This window comes from Ochotona curzoniae, unplaced genomic scaffold (genome assembly GCF_017591425.1).
Source record: "Ochotona curzoniae isolate NIBS_2020 unplaced genomic scaffold, NIBS_Ocur_1.0 contig_2699, whole genome shotgun sequence".
Taxonomy (NCBI): domain Eukaryota; kingdom Metazoa; phylum Chordata; class Mammalia; order Lagomorpha; family Ochotonidae; genus Ochotona; species Ochotona curzoniae.
This window is the reverse complement of record NW_024465561.1, coordinates 7,026,969-7,047,697: the sequence shown is the minus strand read 5'-3', so window position 1 is coordinate 7,047,697 and position 20,729 is coordinate 7,026,969. Positions and strand designations below refer to the sequence as shown.

General features: G+C 45.6%; 1 protein-coding gene across 1 annotated transcript in view; it reads right to left on the bottom strand.

Moving 5' to 3' along the window:
* The window catches only part of CEP89 (centrosomal protein 89), a 65,834-nt gene that overhangs the window by 16,242 nt on the left and 28,863 nt on the right, over positions 1–20,729 (bottom strand). The window contains exons 9-15 of the mRNA XM_040976557.1: positions 20,113–20,255; positions 16,690–16,740; positions 16,439–16,522; positions 13,501–13,604; positions 9,155–9,270; positions 4,436–4,616; positions 887–1,054 (exon numbers count right to left, since the gene is read on the bottom strand). Coding sequence (XP_040832491.1) covers positions 887–1,054; positions 4,436–4,616; positions 9,155–9,270; positions 13,501–13,604; positions 16,439–16,522; positions 16,690–16,740; positions 20,113–20,255 — 847 coding nt within the window. The remainder of the gene's footprint in view (positions 1–886; positions 1,055–4,435; positions 4,617–9,154; positions 9,271–13,500; positions 13,605–16,438; positions 16,523–16,689; positions 16,741–20,112; positions 20,256–20,729) is intronic.

Below are 20,729 nucleotides of genomic sequence, written 5' to 3'. Positions count from 1 at the left end.
TTGCCCCAAAGGGTAGGAGAAAAATAAAACCTTATGAGTTGCAATATTAACAGTGTGTACATGTTTATTTTAGCAACAGACAGTAGTTCAACATGTAGATACCATTCTTCAAGAACCCAATCTTTCATTAGGTATGGGGGGAGGGGCAGTGGGCAATGAATTCAGCTTGAAATCAGGCTTAATAATGACTCCAAATCAAGACAACAAGACTCAAAAAATGCCTAGTAATGAACAGGCTAATTAAATATTCTGTTAACTTCTTAGCTCAAGTTCTAGTAGATTTTTGGCAATCCCAAAGTAGACTTTTGGGAAACAGTTAAAAAGGAACTTCTGGGGCCCAGTGTGGTAGCCTAGTGGCTAAAGTCCTCGCCTTGCACACGCTGGGATCCCATATGAGTGCCAGTTTTAATCCCGGAGACCCCACTTCCCATCCAGCTCCCTGCTTGTGGCCTGGGAAAGCAGCCGAGGACGGCCCAAAGCCTTGGGACCCTGCACCCACATGGGAGACCTGGAAGAGGCACCAGGCTCCAGGCTTCAGATTGGCTCAGCTCTAGCCATTGTGGCCACTTGGGGAGTGAACAGGTGGATCGAAAATCTTCCTCTCTGTCTCTCCTCCTCCCTGTATATCTGACTTTCCAGTAAAATAAATGAACCTTGTTAAAATAAATGATACTAGTTAGTGTCGATCAATGGAAAAGGCTTTGCTGTACTTACACGCTAATATCCAGCTGCCCTGACCCAATTACCCTTTTCTAATAGTATAGCCACTACTAACGGGAAGAAAACAAAATGAAATGGAATATTCTTCAGTTTTCCTTTTCTCTCTCTCTCTTTTTTTTTTTAACTATTGGCAAAGAAAATTAAAAAAAAATAAATAAATACAAACCTGTTTATCTTCTGTGCCTTTTTAAGCTCGGCTTCCAGGGTTTGGTTTTTAGCTGCCAAACTGTCCTTCTCCAAAAACAATTTCTTCTGGTGCGTTTGCAAAATGGTCAGTGTTTCTAGCAACTCTTCCACCTCAGCGATTCCTTTCTCATCCTTCTCCTGTAACTGGCTGAAGGACAAAGGGCAGTGGCAAGGTCTGCATCCAGGACACGGGGACAATAACGAGGCAGCTGCGCCGGACACACGGGAAAGCGGCTCAGTCCCTGGCCCCTAGGTGCACATCAGGCAGGCTCGGTGGGAACATCACCCCATCCCAGACCTGAGGACGAGCGAGGAGACATGCTTGGGCAGACCCCCATTGCTCCTGGTAATGTAATTCCCCCCCTTTTGTTTCCCTCTGCCCGCAGGTTTTGCTTCTATGTTCCTATAGATACCAATGAACATCCCACTCCTCTCAGCAAACTAATCTGAACCACCAAGGGGGAAAAAAACCCTGCTACTAAAATGTGATTTCCAAACAGTGTCAATATAAATACATGTTTTTACAGATACTTTTAAATGTTTAATTTATGTTTACTTTCACTTTCGATGAAAGGCAGAGAGAGGAAAAAGAGTCCAGGGATATTCCATCTACTGGGTTACTCTCTGAATGACCACAAGAGACAGGGCGGCGTCACGCCAAAGTGAGAAGCCTGGAGCTCCACTCAGGCCTCCCATGGGAGTGGCGGGGACCCCTACCACTTGGGCAATTATCTGCTGTCTCCTCCCGTGGCATGAATTAGCAAGGAAGTCACTCAGACGTGGAGGAGCTGGGTGGCAACCCAGTGCCACTGTGACATTCGATATATGCATTGGAAGCTGTCTCAGTCACTGCATCAAATACCTAATCTCACAAATACCATTTACATGACAGAGGAAACAGAGGAGATAGTTGGTACATTGAACACCAGCTGGCATGCTGTCACATTTGCATAGATGTGCCTGAAACTGTGGCACAGTGGGTTACATTGCTGTTTGCATTGCCAGCATGATGCTGGAGTGCTGGTTTGTGTCCTTGCTGTCCCGCTTCTGATCCAGCTCCCTGCTAACTGGGTCTCCCTGGGAAAGCAGTGGAAGATGGCCCAATCCCATGGACCCTGCCACCCACATGGGTGACCCAGATGGAGTCCCAGGCTCTTGTCTGTAGCCTGGCCCAGCCCTGGCCTTGCAATCACTAGGCAAGCACACCAGTAGACAGCAGATCTTTCTCTATGTCTCCATCTCTATCACTCCGACCTTCCAATAAACAGATAAATCTTTAATAAAAAGAATTTTTGCATAGATGATACAGGAGCTGCATACTTGTCGCAAGCATCAGGAATCTGTATTGACTGCACATCACTTAGTCAAGTCTAAATTCAAAGCATGTAAAACTTTGTTAAGATGCCCACATCCCCCATCTGAGTTCCTGAATGCAATGCGCGATTCTGGCTGCTGATCTGAGTTCCTGTCACCCACATGGAGCACCTGCACTGAATTCCTTCCACCTAGCCTTTGCCTCTAGCCTAGGACTACTGAGAGCCTTTGCGGAGTGAACCAGAAGTTGGAAACTTGTTTCTCCTGAATTAGTGACAGGAGCTGTGGCACCATAGGCTAAGCCACTGCATTGGGACACACACATGCAGTATGGGTGTGCCTGGTTCGAGTCCCACGTTCATTTCCAATCCAGTTTCATGATAAGGTGGCACCGTGGTAGCTTAGTTGGCACCTGCCACCCACATGGGAGACTTGTTTTTGGCTACTGGGTTTGGCCTGGCCTGGTCCTAGTTGTTGCTGAAAGTACTGGGACCCTGGATTGCTTTGATATTAGTTTGATATTAGTTGATAAAAACCTGGATTGGTTTTTAATCATGTTCTCCATACAAGTTTAGAAATTATAGCGGTCTCTCCTTATATCTAGTTTTGCTTTTTGAGGTTTCAGTTATCCATGATAAATTACAATATGGAAATACTAAACAGAAAGTTCCAGAAATAAATAATTCTAGGGTGGGTGTTTAGCTGGTATATGACATCAGCTAGGGTGCTCACATCCCACATTACAGAGTGGCAAGTTTCAGTGTCTACCTCTGGCTCCTGACTCTGGCTTCCTGCTAATGAAGACCTGGGAGGCAAGTGTCCTGGTTCTCACTGCCCATGTGGGAGACCAGAAAGCATTTCTGATTCCTAGTTTGATCTAGTTCAACCTTGGATATGGCAGGCATTCATACCTGTGAAACAGGGAATGGAGTTGTCTCTCAATTTTTTTTTTTCCAAAAGAAAAAATAAAGAATGGTTTTGAAGAACTTTCATTTATACTATGTAGTTACAAATATTCTAGTTTATTATTAATTATTATTGTCGAAAGCCTGCAATGGCTAAGGCTAGGCCAGCCTGAAACACCAAGTCTGGAATACAACGCAGGTCACCCAGATGTGTGGCAGGAACCTAACTACTTGCATCATCACCACTGCCCACTTGGGTCTGGGCATTGGTAGGAAGTCGCCACCAGGGGCTGGGGACTCTTAGCCTGGGCTGGAACGCAAACCCAAGGAGATGCCGCCGAGTCCCTGCACCTGCCGTCTGAAAGGTCCCCAGGCGCTCACGGGTTGTACTGGCTTTCCGGCACATGGAAGCTAACACTCAGTGTCACCTGCTGTGCAGCCTGCTGTCCGACAGCCTCCCCCCACCCCGCCCGATGCAATGTGCTTCCTGGAGCCTCACTCATGGTGCCCAGCTGCGATGCTCCCGCTGGGCCAGCACTGTCCCTGGACAGCTGTCCCCCACCTTATATAACACAGTCTGCCTACCTGTCAAATGACATGACCCCTCACCTCAGACTGGATGGTCATACCTGGTAACCACTCCCCTTCCTGGGCTCATGAGAAGCCACAGTGGTGCGCTCTCTCTCCCCATGGACCCAAGATGAAAGACAGAAACATCTCTCTCCGACCTTGCCCTCTCTGCCCACTCAAGAAGAAAAAAAAAAAAAGAAAAGGGACATCCAGGTTCTTCATGACAAATTGCCATCTTCACCTACAGACACCACACTCAGATAAGTTTTAAAAAATTCACAAGAAGCTCGAGAAACCTCCCTTGACTCTGTGGTTTAAAAAATCCACAGAAAGAGCAAGCAACCTGTCTCAACTCTGCTTATGCCACTGCAGGCAGTGACTCGTTAACATTGGAAGAGACTTAAAATCCTTACTTTTTTGGGCCCAGCACAACAGCGTAATGGTTAAGGTCCTCACCTTGAACGTGCTGGGATCCCATATGGGTGCTGGTTCTAATCTCAGCAGCTCCACTTCCCATCCAGCTCCCTGCTTGTGGCCTGGGAAAGCAGCCTAGCACGGCCCAATGTGGGATACCTGGAAAGAGGTTCCTGGCTCCTGGCTTCGGATCGGCGCAGCACCTGCTGTTGTGGTCACTTCGGGAGTGAACCATAGGACGGAAGATCTTCCTCTCTGTCTCCCCTCCTCTCTGTACATCTGCCTTTCCAATAGAATAAATAAATCTTTAAAAAAAAAATCCTTACCTTTTTAATTTATTTACAATTGACGCATGAACTTCTGCTTCAATGGTGTCCCCCAGGCGTGTCTGGAGTTCTTGGCATTGAGCTTGTAAGGCCTCCACCTGCTCCTTCCTGGCCCTGAGCTCCTCCTCCTGGGTCTGCGTGGTAGATTCCAGCAGCATCAATTTTTTAGTCAGCTTAGCAACTGAGAGACAAAAAGAGATGGACACAGAATTACCCAGAAGGCCTAATAACTTGACTATACCAATGCAACCTGGCTTATCAAGTGTTGTATTAAAACTCCTTTGGAGAGTTACACATTCATACTAAGGCCTGGTTCATAGAAATGACTATCTTACTATCAGCAGTCACTGAATGCCCAGTCAGCCTTCTGAAGTCAGGGGTGTTAGATCAAGGGCTTCAATCAACAAAATTTAAAAAAAAAAAACAAAACCTGGGAGGGCCCGGCACGGTGGCGCAAGTGGTTAAGGTCCTCGCCTAGCACGCCCGGGATCCCATATGGGTGCCGCTTCCCTTTCAGCTCCCTGCCTGTGGCCCGGGAAAGCAGTCGAGGACGGCCCAAAGCTTTAGGAACCTGCACCCACGTGAGAGACCTGGAAGAGGCTCCTGGCTTCGGATCGGCATAGTATCGGCCCGTTGCGCTCACTTGGGGAGTGAATCATCGGACGGAAGATCTTCCTCTCTGTCTCTCCTCTCTGTATATCCGCCTTTCCAATAAAGAAAATAATAAAAAATAAATCTTTAAAAAAAAAAACCTGGGAGAAAAACTTGCATCTTAACTGAACATTCAAGCTCCCTCCCTCTCTCTCTCTCTTCCTTTCTTTTCTTCCTTTCTTGCTTCTTTCCTCCCTCCCCCACCCCCTTTCTTTCGTTCTCATTTATTTGAAAGGCAGAGAAAAAAATAAACACACATCTCCTTTCCATTGGCTCACTCCTGAAAAATCCACAAGAGCCATGGTCTGGCCAGGCCAGAGCTAGGTGTTGGAAAACCAAGAGGGACCCAAACACTTGGCCCGCTGCTTCCCCTGCACAGCAGGTGGAGTCGAGATCAGAACTTGGCGTGAGCCTAGACACCCAAGTATGGAAGCTGGATATAGCAAGGAGTGTTTTAACTGCAATACCAAGTGCCCTAACAGAACAAGTATTTGCATGGGTTTGACATGGCATTCTGTATTTTAAGAACTCTTGAGATGATTTAAAGTATGGGAAGTAAGTGTGCAGAGCTCTATGTAAATCCTACACCATGTCATATAAAGGCAGGCACATCTGAAGATCTTGGTTTCCGTTAGAGTGAGGGTGGGGATGGGGTGAGCTGGAATCACTCACCATAGTATGCACATTAAAAAAAAAAACAGTAGGGATTACTAAACATTTTTTTAACTAGGGATTATTATAATATTTAATAAGGCATGACTTCAGTCTTCAGAGAACTGACACTTTATGCCATATATAGATGCCCAAGCATGTATCATGAGACCTCTGAAACCACAAGATTTTCAAGGACATCATACATGACAAAAGTCAGAACCCCATTTATTCATTTTATTTCCTCATTAAATTCTTTTGAAGATTGATTTTTCTTGGAAAGGCAGATTTACAGAGACAAGGAGAGACAGAGAGATCCTCATCCACTGGTTCGCTTCCAAATAGCCACAACGGCAGGAGCTGAGCAGATCTGAAGCCAGGAGCCTGGGATCAGGAGTTCTTCCCAAATCTCCCACATGGGTGCAGGGTCCCAAGGCCACAAGCAGGGAGCTGGATGGAAGGTGGGGCAGCCAGGACATGAACTGGCACAAATGTGATTCTGGCACGTGTGGTAAAGATACAGCCTTCTGAGCCACCACGCTGGGTCTCCCTCATTAAGTTTTTATATATTTTATGTCCTGTATTTCAAGGAAATCATATGGTAGGCATTTGGTGCAATGATGAACTTGCCACTTGAGATACGCACATCCTGTTATCAGAGTGCCCGGGTCAAGTCCTGGTTCCTCTGCTTTCAGCTTCCCGTGTGCTAAGGCACGCTCTGCGAGGCAGTCAGTTTGGGTTCAGGGACTAAATGCCTGCCACCCACGTGGAAGACCCGTGGAAGACCCACCCACATGGAGAGCTGAGTTCTAGATTTCAGTCTAGCCCTGACTGTTAACAGATATTCTGGGAGTGAACCGCTGGATTCAAGATCCCTCTGCATAGCTCTCTCTCACTCTTTTAAAATAAAATTTTAAAAAACAAATCATAAATATGTTCATTCCGTGTGGCACGGTGGCACGTAATTGCTGGTACGGAAAAGATAATTCTCTGGGTATCTGTTGATATCAGCACTTCAGAGTATTACAGCATTAAACATGACCTTTCTCTGCTAGATGGAGACATACAATTGGCAAGAGTGGCTGTTTCTGGGGAATGTGTGGATAATGCTGAGGGTTCCACGTGACAGAAGAATCTGGTATGTCTGAAAAAATGGAAGTTTGGTATATAAGTAAGTAATGTCCCTGTCATCTCTACTCCTGAAAACTAAGTTCTTGCCCCAGTGCCAAGGACACCAGTGCTATGGTCTGGATGCGCATTGTCCCCAGTGAGATTTCTGTGCTGGAGGCTTGGTCCCTAGTGTGGTGGTGTTAGGTCATAAGGGACTTAAAAAATATATATTTATTTATTTTTATCTGAAAGGCAGACTTACACACAGAAAGAAGGAAAGACAGCAAGAGCCTGTCCACCCACTGGTTCAGTCCCCAAATATTTGCAATGGCCAGAGCCGAGCTGGTCCAAAGCCAGGAGCCTGGAGCTTCCTCGGTGTTTTCCATGTGGGAGCAGGGTCACAGGGACTTGGGCCATCCTTGGCTGCTTTCCCAGGCATGTTGGCAGAGAGCTGGATCAGAAGTGTAGTAGCTGGAACTTGAACTGTGACAGAGGCTTAACTTACTATGCAACAGTGCCAGCCCTGTTAATGCAGTTCACTCCAGGGCCTAGTTAGTTCCTATCAGAGTTGATTGTTACAAAAAGAATGAATGAGGCTGGCCCCTAGAATCCATGGCCTCCTGCCTCTCCACATGACCTCTCATTCTGTTAGGATATGGGTGTACAAAGCTTGTTCTTCTAAAGATTTATTATTATTATTATTATTAGAAAGTCAGATATACAGAGAGGAGGAGAGACAGAGAGGAAGATCTTCCGTCTGCTGATTCACTCCCCAAGTGGCCACAACGGCTGGAGCCGAGCTGATCCAAAGCCAGGAGCCTGGAGCCTCCTCCTAGTTTCCCACACAGGTGCAGGCTCCCAAGGCCTTGGGCCATCCTCTACTGCCTTCCCAGGCCACAAGCAGAGAGCTGGATGGGAAGTGGGGCTGCCAGGACATGAACTGGCACCCATGTGGGATCCTGGCACACTTGGCCCCGAAGTGGCATCTTATACAATGAACCAAATGTTCACCCCTCCTCCTTTCTTTTAGCAAGCATCCATCACTGGGCGTTTTGCTACCGAAGAGAACATGAACTAAGACTAAAGGCAAGGACTCCTGGGACAATCAGGTCTACGAAGAAGCCCTCTGCAGGAAATTCCTCTGGTTCTCTCTCACAGTTAGACATGCTGTCATTATCCAAAACATGTGAAGCTTCAGCAACAGAAAGTACTGGAAATGAACCCTTCCACAGTATGGAGGATCATTCCACATGTGGGTGCTAAAAGATAAACAGGAAGGAAGGAAGGAGGGGCCACACTAGGCAGCTTGTGGCTCAGCTTTCTGTGCTACGCTGTTCTCTACTGGGAAAGAAAAATCAGTAAAGAAGAAGACAAAACAACAACAACAAAAACTTCTACTACTCTCTGAAGAAACTGCTGCTCACAAGGCGCACTTCAAAGTCCGTTACCTGCTGCTAGGGTCCTCTCTGTGGGGAAGCTTTCTGATGGAGAGTCATCCCAGGGGATACAAGCCAAGATGTTTCCAGCAACAGAGAAAGGGAAGAACCCTATGGAGCCAGTGGTCACAGGATAAAACTTTCCTGATTATTTACTCATCCAACACATATTTGGAGAAGAATTCTTCTGTTGTTTCAAGAATTTACCTCACATGCTTTTTCCTACTTCTCAGGCACCATTTGAGTCCCTTCCAAGTGATTACAGAGTCATTATTAGACACACTGTGTGCAGGGTGCGGAGGGGAAGCGGCCCATGCCATCAAGGGTAATAGCCAGTAATGTTATAAGCAGTCGCATTTCAGCAAAGAACATGGAAGGCTACTTCCCAAAGGTCACGAAAATGGAATTAAAGCATGCATTTACGATGGTGTAAAAATGTTTGAAACCCATGTCTTTCTATGAACCTTTTGAGTACTCAGTGTATACATCAATTTCAAGTTGTTGTTTTTTTTTTTACACAAAAATAAACAACTTTTAATCCATTTTCTAAATTTCTGGAAGTACCTCCATATTCTAAAAGACTTGGTTGAGGCAGGCATGGTAGTGCAGCATGTTAAGCTGACTCTTGAGACACTCACATCTCATAGGAGGGCGAGTTCAAGTCCTAGGTATTCCATTTCTGATTCAGCTTCTATTACTGGGAATTCCTGGCTCCTGGCTTTGGCCTTGGCTAGTACCAACTGTTGGGACCCAACTGTTTGGGTATGAACCACTGTATGGAAGAGCTTTACTCCATCTTAAACAAACACGATTTCGTCTGTTTCCAATGACGAAACAGTGACATCACCCGTCACCACGGCAAAGCCCTCACCTTCTTGGAGATGCTCCTGGTGGGCCTCCGTGGCTTTCACTTGCTGGATCTCCAAGTGTTTTAGCAACAGCTTGTTCTCCTCCAAGACCAGCTCTGCTTGAGTCTGAAGCTGACGCCTATAGTCGATGGGCAAAATCAAACATGGAGGTTCAGTCAGACAGAAAAGCTCAAACATACAGAAAGTAAAACTTCCATGTAAACAATTCCCAGCTTACATAATAATCAAAGGGCTACTCTTTTTTTTTCTATGTAGAAACCTTTAATCCACCTTCCACTGGATTGTTTTGAAGGCCATATAGAGTATTTTTAAAGGATTCAGAACATTCTGGTTTTATTTAAAACTTTTGTTTATTTGAAGGCAAAAAGTCAGTGGGAGACAGAGACAAAAGAGAACTTCCATGTGCTGGTTCATTCCTCAGATGCTGCTGATGGCCAGGGCTGGGCCAGGTCAGAGTCAGGAGCCTGAAACCCAACTCTGGTCTCCTGTGTGGTGGCAGAGGCACAAGTGCTTGAGTTGTCAGCACTGTCTCCCGGGCAGGAAGCTGGATTTGCGAAAGTGGCGACTAGGACTTGAACCCAAGGATATGGGTCTCCCAAGTGGTATTTCAACTACTGTGTCAAATGCCCACTCCAAATTTCTCATTTTAATTTAAAAAATACCTATGATCAGAAGTGTATTTTACCTGATCGGGGCAATGGACTGTGCCGGGCCCTGTACTTGCTACCACATACAAGAATCTGGTTTGGGCCCGGCGGCGTAGCCTAGCGGCTAAAGTCCTCGCCTTGAATGCGCCGGGATCCCATATGGGCACCGGTTCATGTCAAAATGGCAGCTCCACTAACCACCTAGCTCCCTGCTTGTGGCCTGGGAATACAGTCGAGGATGGCCCAAAGCTTTGGGACCCTGCACCCGCATGGGAGACCCGGAAGAAGTTCTTGAATCCTGGCTTTGGATCGGCATAGTATCAGCCATTGCACTCACTTGGGAAGTGAATCATCGGACGGAAGATCTTCCTCTCTATCTCTCCTCTTCTCTGTATATCTGACTTTCCAATAAATAAATAAATCTTAAAAAAAAAAAAGAATCTGGTTTGAGAACACCTCAGACAAAGTTTCTTTGGAGATCTCCCCAATCAAAATGCTGGACTCAGAATCCTAACCAAGAAAAGAGAGAAGACAGAACAGGTCAACCAACCAATTCAGCTATATCTTGGCAGCGAAATATGGGGCAAACAGAGACTCTATGATGGACTATGTCAATCAGTGGATTCTTCAAGGACCTCATAGTGCTTGGAATGGTAAGATTGGCAGCAATTCATAAATGCTGAAATATCAAAACCACTTGAGCAAGAACCTCAGAGCATGCCCTACATCCGGGACCTGGGGAGGGTGGGAAATTGGGTGGGCCTTCTCCCTTAATATCTCCCTTTAAACATGAAGGAAACAATATGGAAAAAAATACTAGTCTTCCCCACTTTCCTGTAGCCCTTGAACCTTTTTACCCTAATTAACTATGTAAAGATTGTCAAAATAAAAAATGTTCCAAAAAAAAAAGTGTATTTGCTGAAAAAAAAAAATATTGTTTTATTAAAAGGCTTTGAAATGGTTTCCTAAAGCTGCTGGGTTTCAATTTTTGTTACAAAAGCAAATCCTTTCTTTGCAATGAAAATCTCAGTCCAGTTCTACCTTCCTGATAACACATTCCAGAGAGAATGATTTGAAGGGACCTTAGAAATTAGCTAGTTAAATGTTTACCTCTCAGAGTACATAGTGAACTAGAGTACAAAGTGAACTTATCTTGATTTTTCCACTTTAACTCTAAAGGTCAAGTGGAAAGAGGAAAGAATGAAAGAATCAAAGGAGTTTGGGGCTGGCAATGATGGCATAGTGGGTTAAACTGTCATCTGTCATACACGAATGGCTCTACTTTACATCCCAGTTGTTGCACTCCCAATCCAGCTGCCTGTTAATGCACCTGGGTAAGCGGCTGAAGATGGTACAGGTAGCTGGGCCCCCATGCCACCCATGTGGGAGACCTGGATTAGAGCTCTGGGCTCTTGACTTGACCCTGCCTCCATCCTGGGTACTGCAGCCACTTGGAATATCAACCACGGGATGCAAGATTCTCATCCATTCTTTCTCTTTCAATCAATCCTTTTTAAAAAGGAAGGAAGGAAAGATTCAGACTGTAGCGATGACCTCATACCGACTGCAGCTGTGCATTAGTTCCGCGGTGCTGTAGAGATAGCCCAGCTGCTATCCTGCCAGCACCCCTGGGGGGCTGGGGGCTGCTGCAGTGCAGGCAGGGAGGAAGTTGAGCCACGGTGGTCTGCTCCAGCTCCTGGAGCATCAAACACAGCAGCTCCACTTTGGCCTACTTTACCTTTTGGGTCTCTTTGGAAGACTTTTGCTTCCTTCTTTCCTTGTTCCTTTATTCCTTTTTCATTAATTTTTTTTTTTTTTAACTTGAAAGGCAGAAAGAAAGACACACAGAGCTCTTTCCCCTACTGGTTTGCCTTACGAATGCTCACAACCATCAGTGCTGTACTAATTTGAGGACAGAAACTGGGAACTCCATCTGTCACCCATGAGGAAGGTCAGGACTCAGGTCAGCAGCTAAGCCATCACCCGCTGCTTCCCACGGCACTGCTTACCAGGAAGCTGCAGTTACAAGTAGAGACAGGTCTTGAACTCAGACACTCCAACATGGGTGCAGGTGTCCCAAGCAGCAGCTTAACCATGACACCAAATTCTTTCCCCCCACTTTTTTTTTTTTAAATAAAATGGGTCTTTCGTTTTCTTTTTTGAAAGTAGTTTTTAAAGATTTATTCATTGATTTGAAAGGCAAAGCAACAGAGAAAGGGGAGATGCAGTGAGAGAGTAAGAGAGAGAGAGAGAGATCGTCCATCTGCTGGTTCCCTCCCCACATGGCCATAACAGCCAGGGCTGGGTCAAGCAGAAGCAAGGAGCCAGAAACCCCAGCCAGGTCTCCCAAATGGGTAGCATGGGCCAAATAATTGGGCAATCTTCTACTATCTTCACAGGTATGGTAGCAGGTTAGGAAGCATCTCAAGTGACAACCTAATCTTTTCAATGTAACACTTATGCCAGGGATCCCTACTTCTTAGAAGAAAAAAAAATTTTTTTAAGATTTATTTATTCATATTGGAAAACAGAAATACATAGAGAAGGAGAGACAGAAAGAAAGAAAGATCTTCCATCTGTTGGTTCATTCCCCAAGAGGCAGTAATAGCCACAGCTGAGCCAATCTGAAGCCAGAAGCCCCTCTGGGGCTCTTACACAGGTGCATGGTTCCAAGGCTTTGGGCTGTCTTCCACTACTTTCCCAGGACGCAAGCATGGAGCTGGATGGGAAGTGGAGCAGTGGGGACATGAACCAGTACCCATATGAGATCCTGGTGCATACAAGGCAAGGACTTTAACTACTAGGCTACTGTGCCAGGCCTCATTAGAAATAAATTTAAAAATCTCAGAAAAAGCCTAACATTCTTCTCCTATTTTATAGGTAAAGAAACTATAGAGTTTAGTTGTAGTCCCATAAATCCACTGGAGAATGATGGGGAACTGAACAGATTCTGTAGAAGTTGGGGTGAGCACGCCCAGTGCAGCACTCGGGTTGGCACACCTGTGCCGGTACAGGAAACAGCAAGGTGGTGCGGGAGGAGCTATAGAGGATGCTTCATATACAAAATGGACTGCCTGCTCTCAAGGAGTTCACAGAGGAGAAGCAGGAGACAGACAGGACAGGTGAGACACAGTGGTAGGGTCAAGGCCAGGATCAGGGCTGTGCTTCCTGCCATATCGCCAACAGATAAAGAAACAATGACCCAGCCTCTCTTGCAGGGAAGAGCTACTGTCCGGCATCATGAAGGCAGGGGTGAGACACTGTTGAGGGCATGATATGCCAGAGCTAACAGAACAGAAGATGGGTGATCTCGGTCTCAGAAGACCCAGCCAGGCCGATGGGAGCTGGCTGAGCGGGTCTCATCATGGGCTTTCTGTCCCAAAGCCCTGGAAGCCACAGGAGGGAGTTAAGTAGGGTAGGGGTGGAAGAATCGCCCTAGGAAAATCCCACCTCAGAAAACAGAAATGGAGAAAGCTGCAGCAATTTCAGGGTTAAGAACCTATCTGGAATTTAATAACTCACTTTTATAGCACAAGGTCAGAGTAATCCTCTAGATTACTAGAAGAGTAACCTTACTGATTTCCCTGATGAAAGTCGCCCAAACCAGACAAAGCATTTCTGCATTGAATGATTGCATAAGGTTCGTTTCTGTTTGCCTTTGCTTTAAATTAGCAGAACACCAGACACGCGACCCCACTTGCCATTCCTCGCTGGTAACAGGACTGCTCTCATTTAACTTCCGGTGCAAGTCTTCATTTTCCTTCACCACTTCCTCGACTCGTGTCCGAAACATTCTCATTTCCGCCTGAAACGAAATTTGTGGAAATTGTAACACACACACACACACACAGTCACACATCAGTATTTCTGGGTTCTGCGGCTCAGCATGTCAATCACCATCTCGTGACAGCAATGGCCTTCGACTCCGGACCCCAGGGCCAAGTGTCTGCCCCTGGGGAGCTCAGTTTGGAAGAAAACACATGACAACTGCAAAGTCAACAACAAAGGAAGCAAACCCTGGGGCTCACACGGCCCAACTCCTAACGTGACAGCATTTCTGGAAATGCCAAATCCTTAAAAACTCCTGAAGAGGAAAGTCAAGACAGCAGAATGCCCATAAACACCACAAATGTCCCTTTGTTTGGGGCTGGCACTGTAGTGCAACAGGCTAACGCCCATGTCGCGGTACCAGCATACTGTGTTGGTATGCTATCCAAGCTACAAGAGCAGAGCTGAGGAGTTGTAAACAAAAGCTGTGTGACTCACAGCACCCTGACACATTTACCAACTGTCCATGTGCAAAGCAAAGCATGCTGACCTTGACTGAGAAGGAATGCCAAATGGCAATTTTATTCATTATTAGGGCTTTTAGTCAATTCGTAGATGATTAATTCAGGTTCTTTAAAAAAAATAAATCAAGGCTGGGGGGCACTGCTGTGGTGGAGCGAGGTAAACTGCCACCTGCAGCATCAGTATCCCATATGGGCACCGGTTCGAGACCCAGTTGTTCCATTTCCAGTACAACACCCTGCTAAAGTGCCTGGGAAAGCAGCAGAGAACGGCCCGAGCACTTGGGCCCCTGCACCCACATGGGAAACCCAGAAGCTTCTGTCTCTTGGCTGGCCCAGACTGCATCATTACGGTCATTTGGGAGACAAATCAGGGAATATAAAAATCCCTCTCTCTTCCGCCCTCTTTCTTCCCTCTAGATTTTTCTATGACCCTCACTTTAAAATAAATTAATCTTAAAAAAAAAAAGTGTCAGGACAGTGTTGTGACACAGCAGGCAGTATTTCATTATAAGGCTTTGTTTTTCCTTTAAGATTTATTAATTTTTCTTGGAAAGACAGATTTAAAGAGAGAAGAAGAGACAGGGAGGAAAATCTTCCATCAGCTGATTCATTCCTCAAATGGTTGCAATGATAGGAATTGAACCAATTCAAAGCTGGGAGATGGAGCCTCCTCCTGGTATCCCACATGGGTGCAGGGTCCCAGGGCTTTGGGCCGTCCTCAACTGCTTTCCCAGGCCACAGGCAGGGAGCTGGATGGGAAGTGGAGCAGCCAGGACACGAACCAGCACCTATATGGGATCCCAGAGCTTGCAGAGGTAAGATCAGCCAATTGAGCCATTCCATTGCCCCAAAGGTCAAGAAATGAGTGTTTGGGGGGCGGGGCACAGAGACCTTCTGTATGCTGATCACCTCCAGAGGCCTAGAACAACGAGGGCGAGCTAACTCCTATCTGCTGATTGAAGTCCTCAAATGTCTGTGACAACCAGGACTGGGCTACACTGAAGCTGCAATCTGCAATGGAACCTAATTCTTCCACATGGGTAGCAGTCGCAGGAGCTATCACTGGTGCCTCCCAGGCTGGAGCCAGGACATAGCTGTCTTCACCACTAGGTCCAATGTCTGCCTAGACTGAGTGACTTTTTAACAATTATTATTATTTGTATTGGAAAGGCAGATCCACAGAGAGAAGGGGAGAAAGATCTTCCATCCACTGGCTCATTTCCCAAATGGCCATCCAAAGTTGAGCTAACCTGAAGCTAGGGGCCAGGGGCTTCTTCTGGGTGTCCTACGTGGGTGGGTGCAGGGTCCCAGGTTTTAGGTCATCTACCATTGCCTTCCCAGGCCACAGCAGACAGCTGGATGGGAGGTGGAGTAGCTTGGACATAAACTAGCATCCATATGGGATCCCAGTGCTTGTAGGCATATGGGATTAGCCAGTGGAGCCATCACACCAGCCCCAGACTGGATGGTTTTTTTAAAGGAGTCTGTCAGCTCAGGATCCTATAGCAACCGACACACATCTCTCCTTGGTTCCTTCCAGTTCCAGAGGAACCCAGCGATACGCGTTGAGACAGGTACAGGATACATCTATGATGGCCACACAGGCTCAGTCTCCTGTTCTGCTGGAACGGGCTCTGCTGCCAGAAGCCACTCCCGCAAAGCACAGGGGAAGAAGACGGAAGGGAATAAAATCTCACTTCCTGGCGTGTTTAGACTCGCAGTTAAAAAGCCCGTGTACTACACTGGAGAATATTCCTGGCTCCAACTCCCAGTCCAGTCTTCCTCCTGATGCAGAGCCTGGAAGTGGCATCGAAGGCTCTAGTAATCAGGTCCCTGGCACCCATGTGAGAGAACTGAATCAAGTTTCTAGCTCCTCGCTGTGAGCTGACCAGTCACAGTCATAGGGATTATCTGGGGAATGAACCAGGCAAAAGGAATTCTCTGTCTCTCTCAAAGAAAGAGAAGAAGCAACACAGAAAAGAAGAAAAGGTGGTATCTTCAAAGATTGTCCCGAGCAGCCCTGACTGACTGCCCCTCTTAATGTTGACGGTTGCAGCTGCAGAGTCCCAAGGAAAGAAACATCTCCCATGGCGGCTTCCTTTGCATGCCAGGGTCCCGGTCTACATGGAGCTGACTGTTCAGCAAACCGTGGCTCCAGGTGCAGCCCACTCCATCCCTCTGCAATCTCCACTCATCACTCCTTCAGTTCCTGCTCTCCCTTATGCCCTGCCGCACACTTTTTTTTTTCTGTCCTTTACCAAACCTTTGAGATCGGAGATCTACCACACGTTGGGCATACGTGGCTCCGACACATTTCCTCAAAGTTTACAACTGTCTGACTTCTTACCTCAAGGGCGGCATTCAGCTCGTCTTTCTCTTTCATTCTGTCCTCATAAGCCAGCAGTAATGGCGACAGGTACTTTATATTCAACTGGAGAGAATAGAGCAATAGAGGATTACTGTATTTTTTGCATCTACACACAAGGAACAATTTTTTTAAAGGCAAGAAAATGTACTTATTTTGGAAGAAAGCTTAATAGCTGGGTGAGCTTGCAGTCCAGAGACTATGAGCCTAAAAGCAAAACAAGATTCACTTACCAACCAGGGTGGTACAGGGCCCTTTGATGGGAGGCCTTCAGTGTTGAAACTCTAAGAATGAACCACGCAGTGAAGACAAGTTAGTTAGGTTTCCTCTGAAATTCAGTCAGGTCTTAGATATCAATCTAGACTAGGTGCCTTCCACATAAACTTTTTCTGAAGTTTTTTCTGAGAGCAAAACTTCAGATACGATGCCCACTTTCCTCTAAATACTTTAGTGTCTGCTTCTTAAGAACAAAAGTATTTACTTACTTAACCACAGTATCATCATAAAACTAAGAAATCAACATTGCTATAACGCTGTTTTCTAACCTACAGACCATCTCCAAATTATGTCTATTTCTCCTATGAACTTCCTTTTTGATCAAGAATCCAGCGGCATACACGATTAAGGTGTCACATGCAATACCAGTATTCCATATCCCAGAGTACTTGTTACTGTTTTTGGTCCCATTTCCTGTTAGTGTGCTTGGGAAGGTGGCAGATGATGGCCCAAACCACTCGTGTGGAAGACCACATGGAATTCCTGGATTTGGGTTGCTATGTGGCCCAGAACTGGCTGTTACTGCCATTTGGGGAGTGAGACAGCAGAAAAAAAAATTTTTTTTCTATTTTTCTCTGTCTGTTGTTCTATGTTTCAAATAAATAAATTTGTTTTTCTTCAATTCAGAAAAGATTTGTTTTATGTTGCTGTGCTGCAGCGATGGACTTGGTGCTCAGAGCTGATAATAACATGCATGGAGTACTGAGTGATGATCAATAGCCGAAATTTATTAGTGGCATCAGACTTTATACACTGAGGGTCATATAGGATTAGGGTGGAGGTATTGAGCTCATCAACAAACCCATCCACTGTTTCTATACTTTTGTTTGGAAGTTCTTTTGTCTTGTATATTCCACCAAGTGTTCTCATTCACATGCTGTCCACTCAACTGTTCTCATACAAATGATATCCAATCAGTTATACAAAAGGTATCCATTTGGTTGTTGTCATACAAATATTGTCCAATCACCTATAATCCTGTGCTCGCTGACCTTCTAGGGTCAGTGTCCTCCTACAGTTTTATTGGAAAGGCAGATTTTTACAGAGAGGAGGAGGAGAGGCAGGAAGAGAGGTCCTGTATCCACTGGTATATGCTCTAAAGGGCTGTAATAGCTGGGCTGATCTGAAGCTGGGAGCCAGGAGCTTCTGCAGGGTCTCCTGCATGGGCGCATGGGCCCAGGGACTTGGGCCACCCTCTGTTCTCCTAGGACATTAGCAGGGAGCTATATCAGAAGAGAAGCAGCTCAGACACAAACCGGAGCCCATATGGGATGCTCGTGCCACAGGTGGAGAATTAGCATGCTATGTTACCATGCTGGCCTCAACAATGCTTTTTTTAAAAAACACAGACTTCAGGGAGTGATAGCCTAATGGTTAAAGCACTTGCTTTACATGTGCCAGGACCCCATATGGGCGCCGGTTCTAATCCTGGTGGCCCCACTCCCCATCCAGCTTCCTACTTGTGGCCTGGGAAAGCAGTTGAGGATGGCCTAAAGCCTTGGGATCCTGCACCTGTGTGTGAAACCCAGAAGAAGTTCCAGGGTCCTGGCTTGGGATTGGTGCAGCTCCAGCCACTGTGACCGCTTGGGGAGTGAATCAGCAGACAGAGCTTCCTCTCTGTCTCTCTTCTCTGTATATCTAACTTTGCAATAAAAATAAATAAATCTTTAAAAAAAAAAAGAAAGAAAAGACTTCAATTCAGGATCACATTTCATAGTTAACTGTCAAGTCTTTTTCATCTTGTCAAACTTGAAACATCTCAGGACATTTTATGGGACACTGGACTTTTTGAGTGTTACATTGGTGAGTGTCTGGATTTTGTTGTCTTCCTTTAAACAGTACTGGCCTACTTTTTTCTTTGGGAGTCACTGGTTACAAGTGGGTCAGCTTAATGCATCTGAGGCCTGTCTGTCCCTCTGGTTACGGTAGGTCTGTGGTCATCTTGTTGAAAGGCTAGGTTAGCCATACCATGGAAGTATGACCCTTCTGGGTTGTTTTACTCAATGACACAGCACTTGACAAGATCTCTGTGATGGGCTGGCCAGAGCCCACATGTTTCCCAGCACTATTGGAACTTGTAGCTCCCTGTATTTATTTGCTGTCCAGTTTCATGAAGTTTCAACCTAAACACGCACCTGTTAGTACATTTAACCAATACCTCCAAAGGTGTCTCACACGGATTAACAGAACTCTTCTTTTGTACAGCTCCTTTTAAAAAAGATTTGCCTTGCAAATGCTAGTCTTCTCAACCTCTCTAAATCTGTCCCCTGAACCCAGTCACACTGCTGTGCCCTGCTTGGGGTCACTGCCTCCATGCACGGACCAGAGGTGATCACAGACTTAGCTGTGTCCCTGCTGTAGGGAACCACAGCCCAGTGCCGCCTGCTTAGTCTGGAAAACTGTTGCAGTCTGTCCAGTATCTTCAGTTGTTTAGAACAGGAGGGCAAATTGCATAGGGAAGAAATAGCTCCAACAGGATCAACTGTTGAGCCAAAACTTTGATGTGTTCACCTTAGTCGCTAACTCATCACTCAGGTCTTAAGTCAGCATTGTGAAATCAATAAACCATTACAGACATCGCAAAAACGATCTTTGTCATTAAGGATTTTATGGTCTATTTGAGAGATGAGTCTTCGAACACAAATGAACATGAAGCACAGATATCAATCTGGGTAGAATGCTATTAGTCCCTGACGACCAAATCAAAACAAACAAATCAGCCTGCAATGATTTAAAAGAGCTATCACTTCCAGCCTGAGTGATCAGGGCACACCTTCATGGAGAATGGAGAACGTGGCATTTGCGCAGGGCAGGAGAGAATGCCTGGGGAGGGTGGGCTGTCTCTGTCCCTGTCCCGGCTTGCTCTGCCCTAGCCAAGCCCCGCAGAAGGCTCTGACGGTCTATAAGAGTGGGTCCCAATCTTCGGTTCCACTTCTGTTCCTAAGCATCTTTTGTTGGTAAGATTACGTGGCACAGTAAGTCTGTGGCACTGAATTTTGCAATCATTCCTATAAAGTAAGATTTCCTGTGTTTCTTTTCCAGACTCACGCACTGACAAACACCAACTATAACCTACAGAACAGGCCTGAGGTCAGAGCAGCCAACATGCACTTTCCATTCTTTTTGTATTTCCACATCTGCCCAGTGTTTTCTGGAGAGTTCTTTCTGGCTGTGTTTTGGGAAAGGAAAGAAGGCTACAGAATGGTCTCTACTAAGACCATGTTCTAGATCTATCTTTAAATAACTAGTAAGTAAGAATCTCTTACAGTTAAGAATCAACTCAATATTAAGGGCTTAAAAAAAAAGAGAAAGAATCCCAAAAAAGGAAAAAAAAAAAAAAAACCCTGAGAAACCGGGTTTTTCATCAATGGAAACATTACCTCTTCCTCAGACAAATGCCTAAATTTGGTTTGATATCGACTCAGTTCCACATTCAAACGATGGATGGTCGTTTTCAGCCCATCATTTTCATCCACTAATTCTTGAGCTTGTTTCCTTAGATTAAGTAATTCAGTTTCAGCAGCTACCAAAAAAAGAAAAATCAAGTTAATATTATCAGAAATTTATCAAGATTTTATATAAATTACTAATCATTTGGGGATTGTAGAGAAGTGAAATGTCTTTGTGTGTCTATGTGTACACTGAGTTACCCATATTTTTTTAACAATTAATAGCTAACTGGAAATTTTAACATATATAATTATACAAAATAAGAATTTAACTTGAAAAGAAATAGCCATGTGGTGTTTTTTTTTTTAAGATTTATTTTTATTAGAAAGGCAGATCAGATTTATGGCAAGAAGAAGAGACAGAGAGAAAAATCTTCCATCTGTTGATTCACTCCTAAGCGGTAGCAATGACTGGAGCTGAGCTAATCCCAAGCCAGGAGCCAGGAGCTTCTTCCAGGTCTCCCACGTGGGTGCAGGCTCCCAAGGCTTTCGGCCATCCTCCACTGCTTTCCCAGGCCACATGCAAGAAACTGGATGGGAAGTGGAAC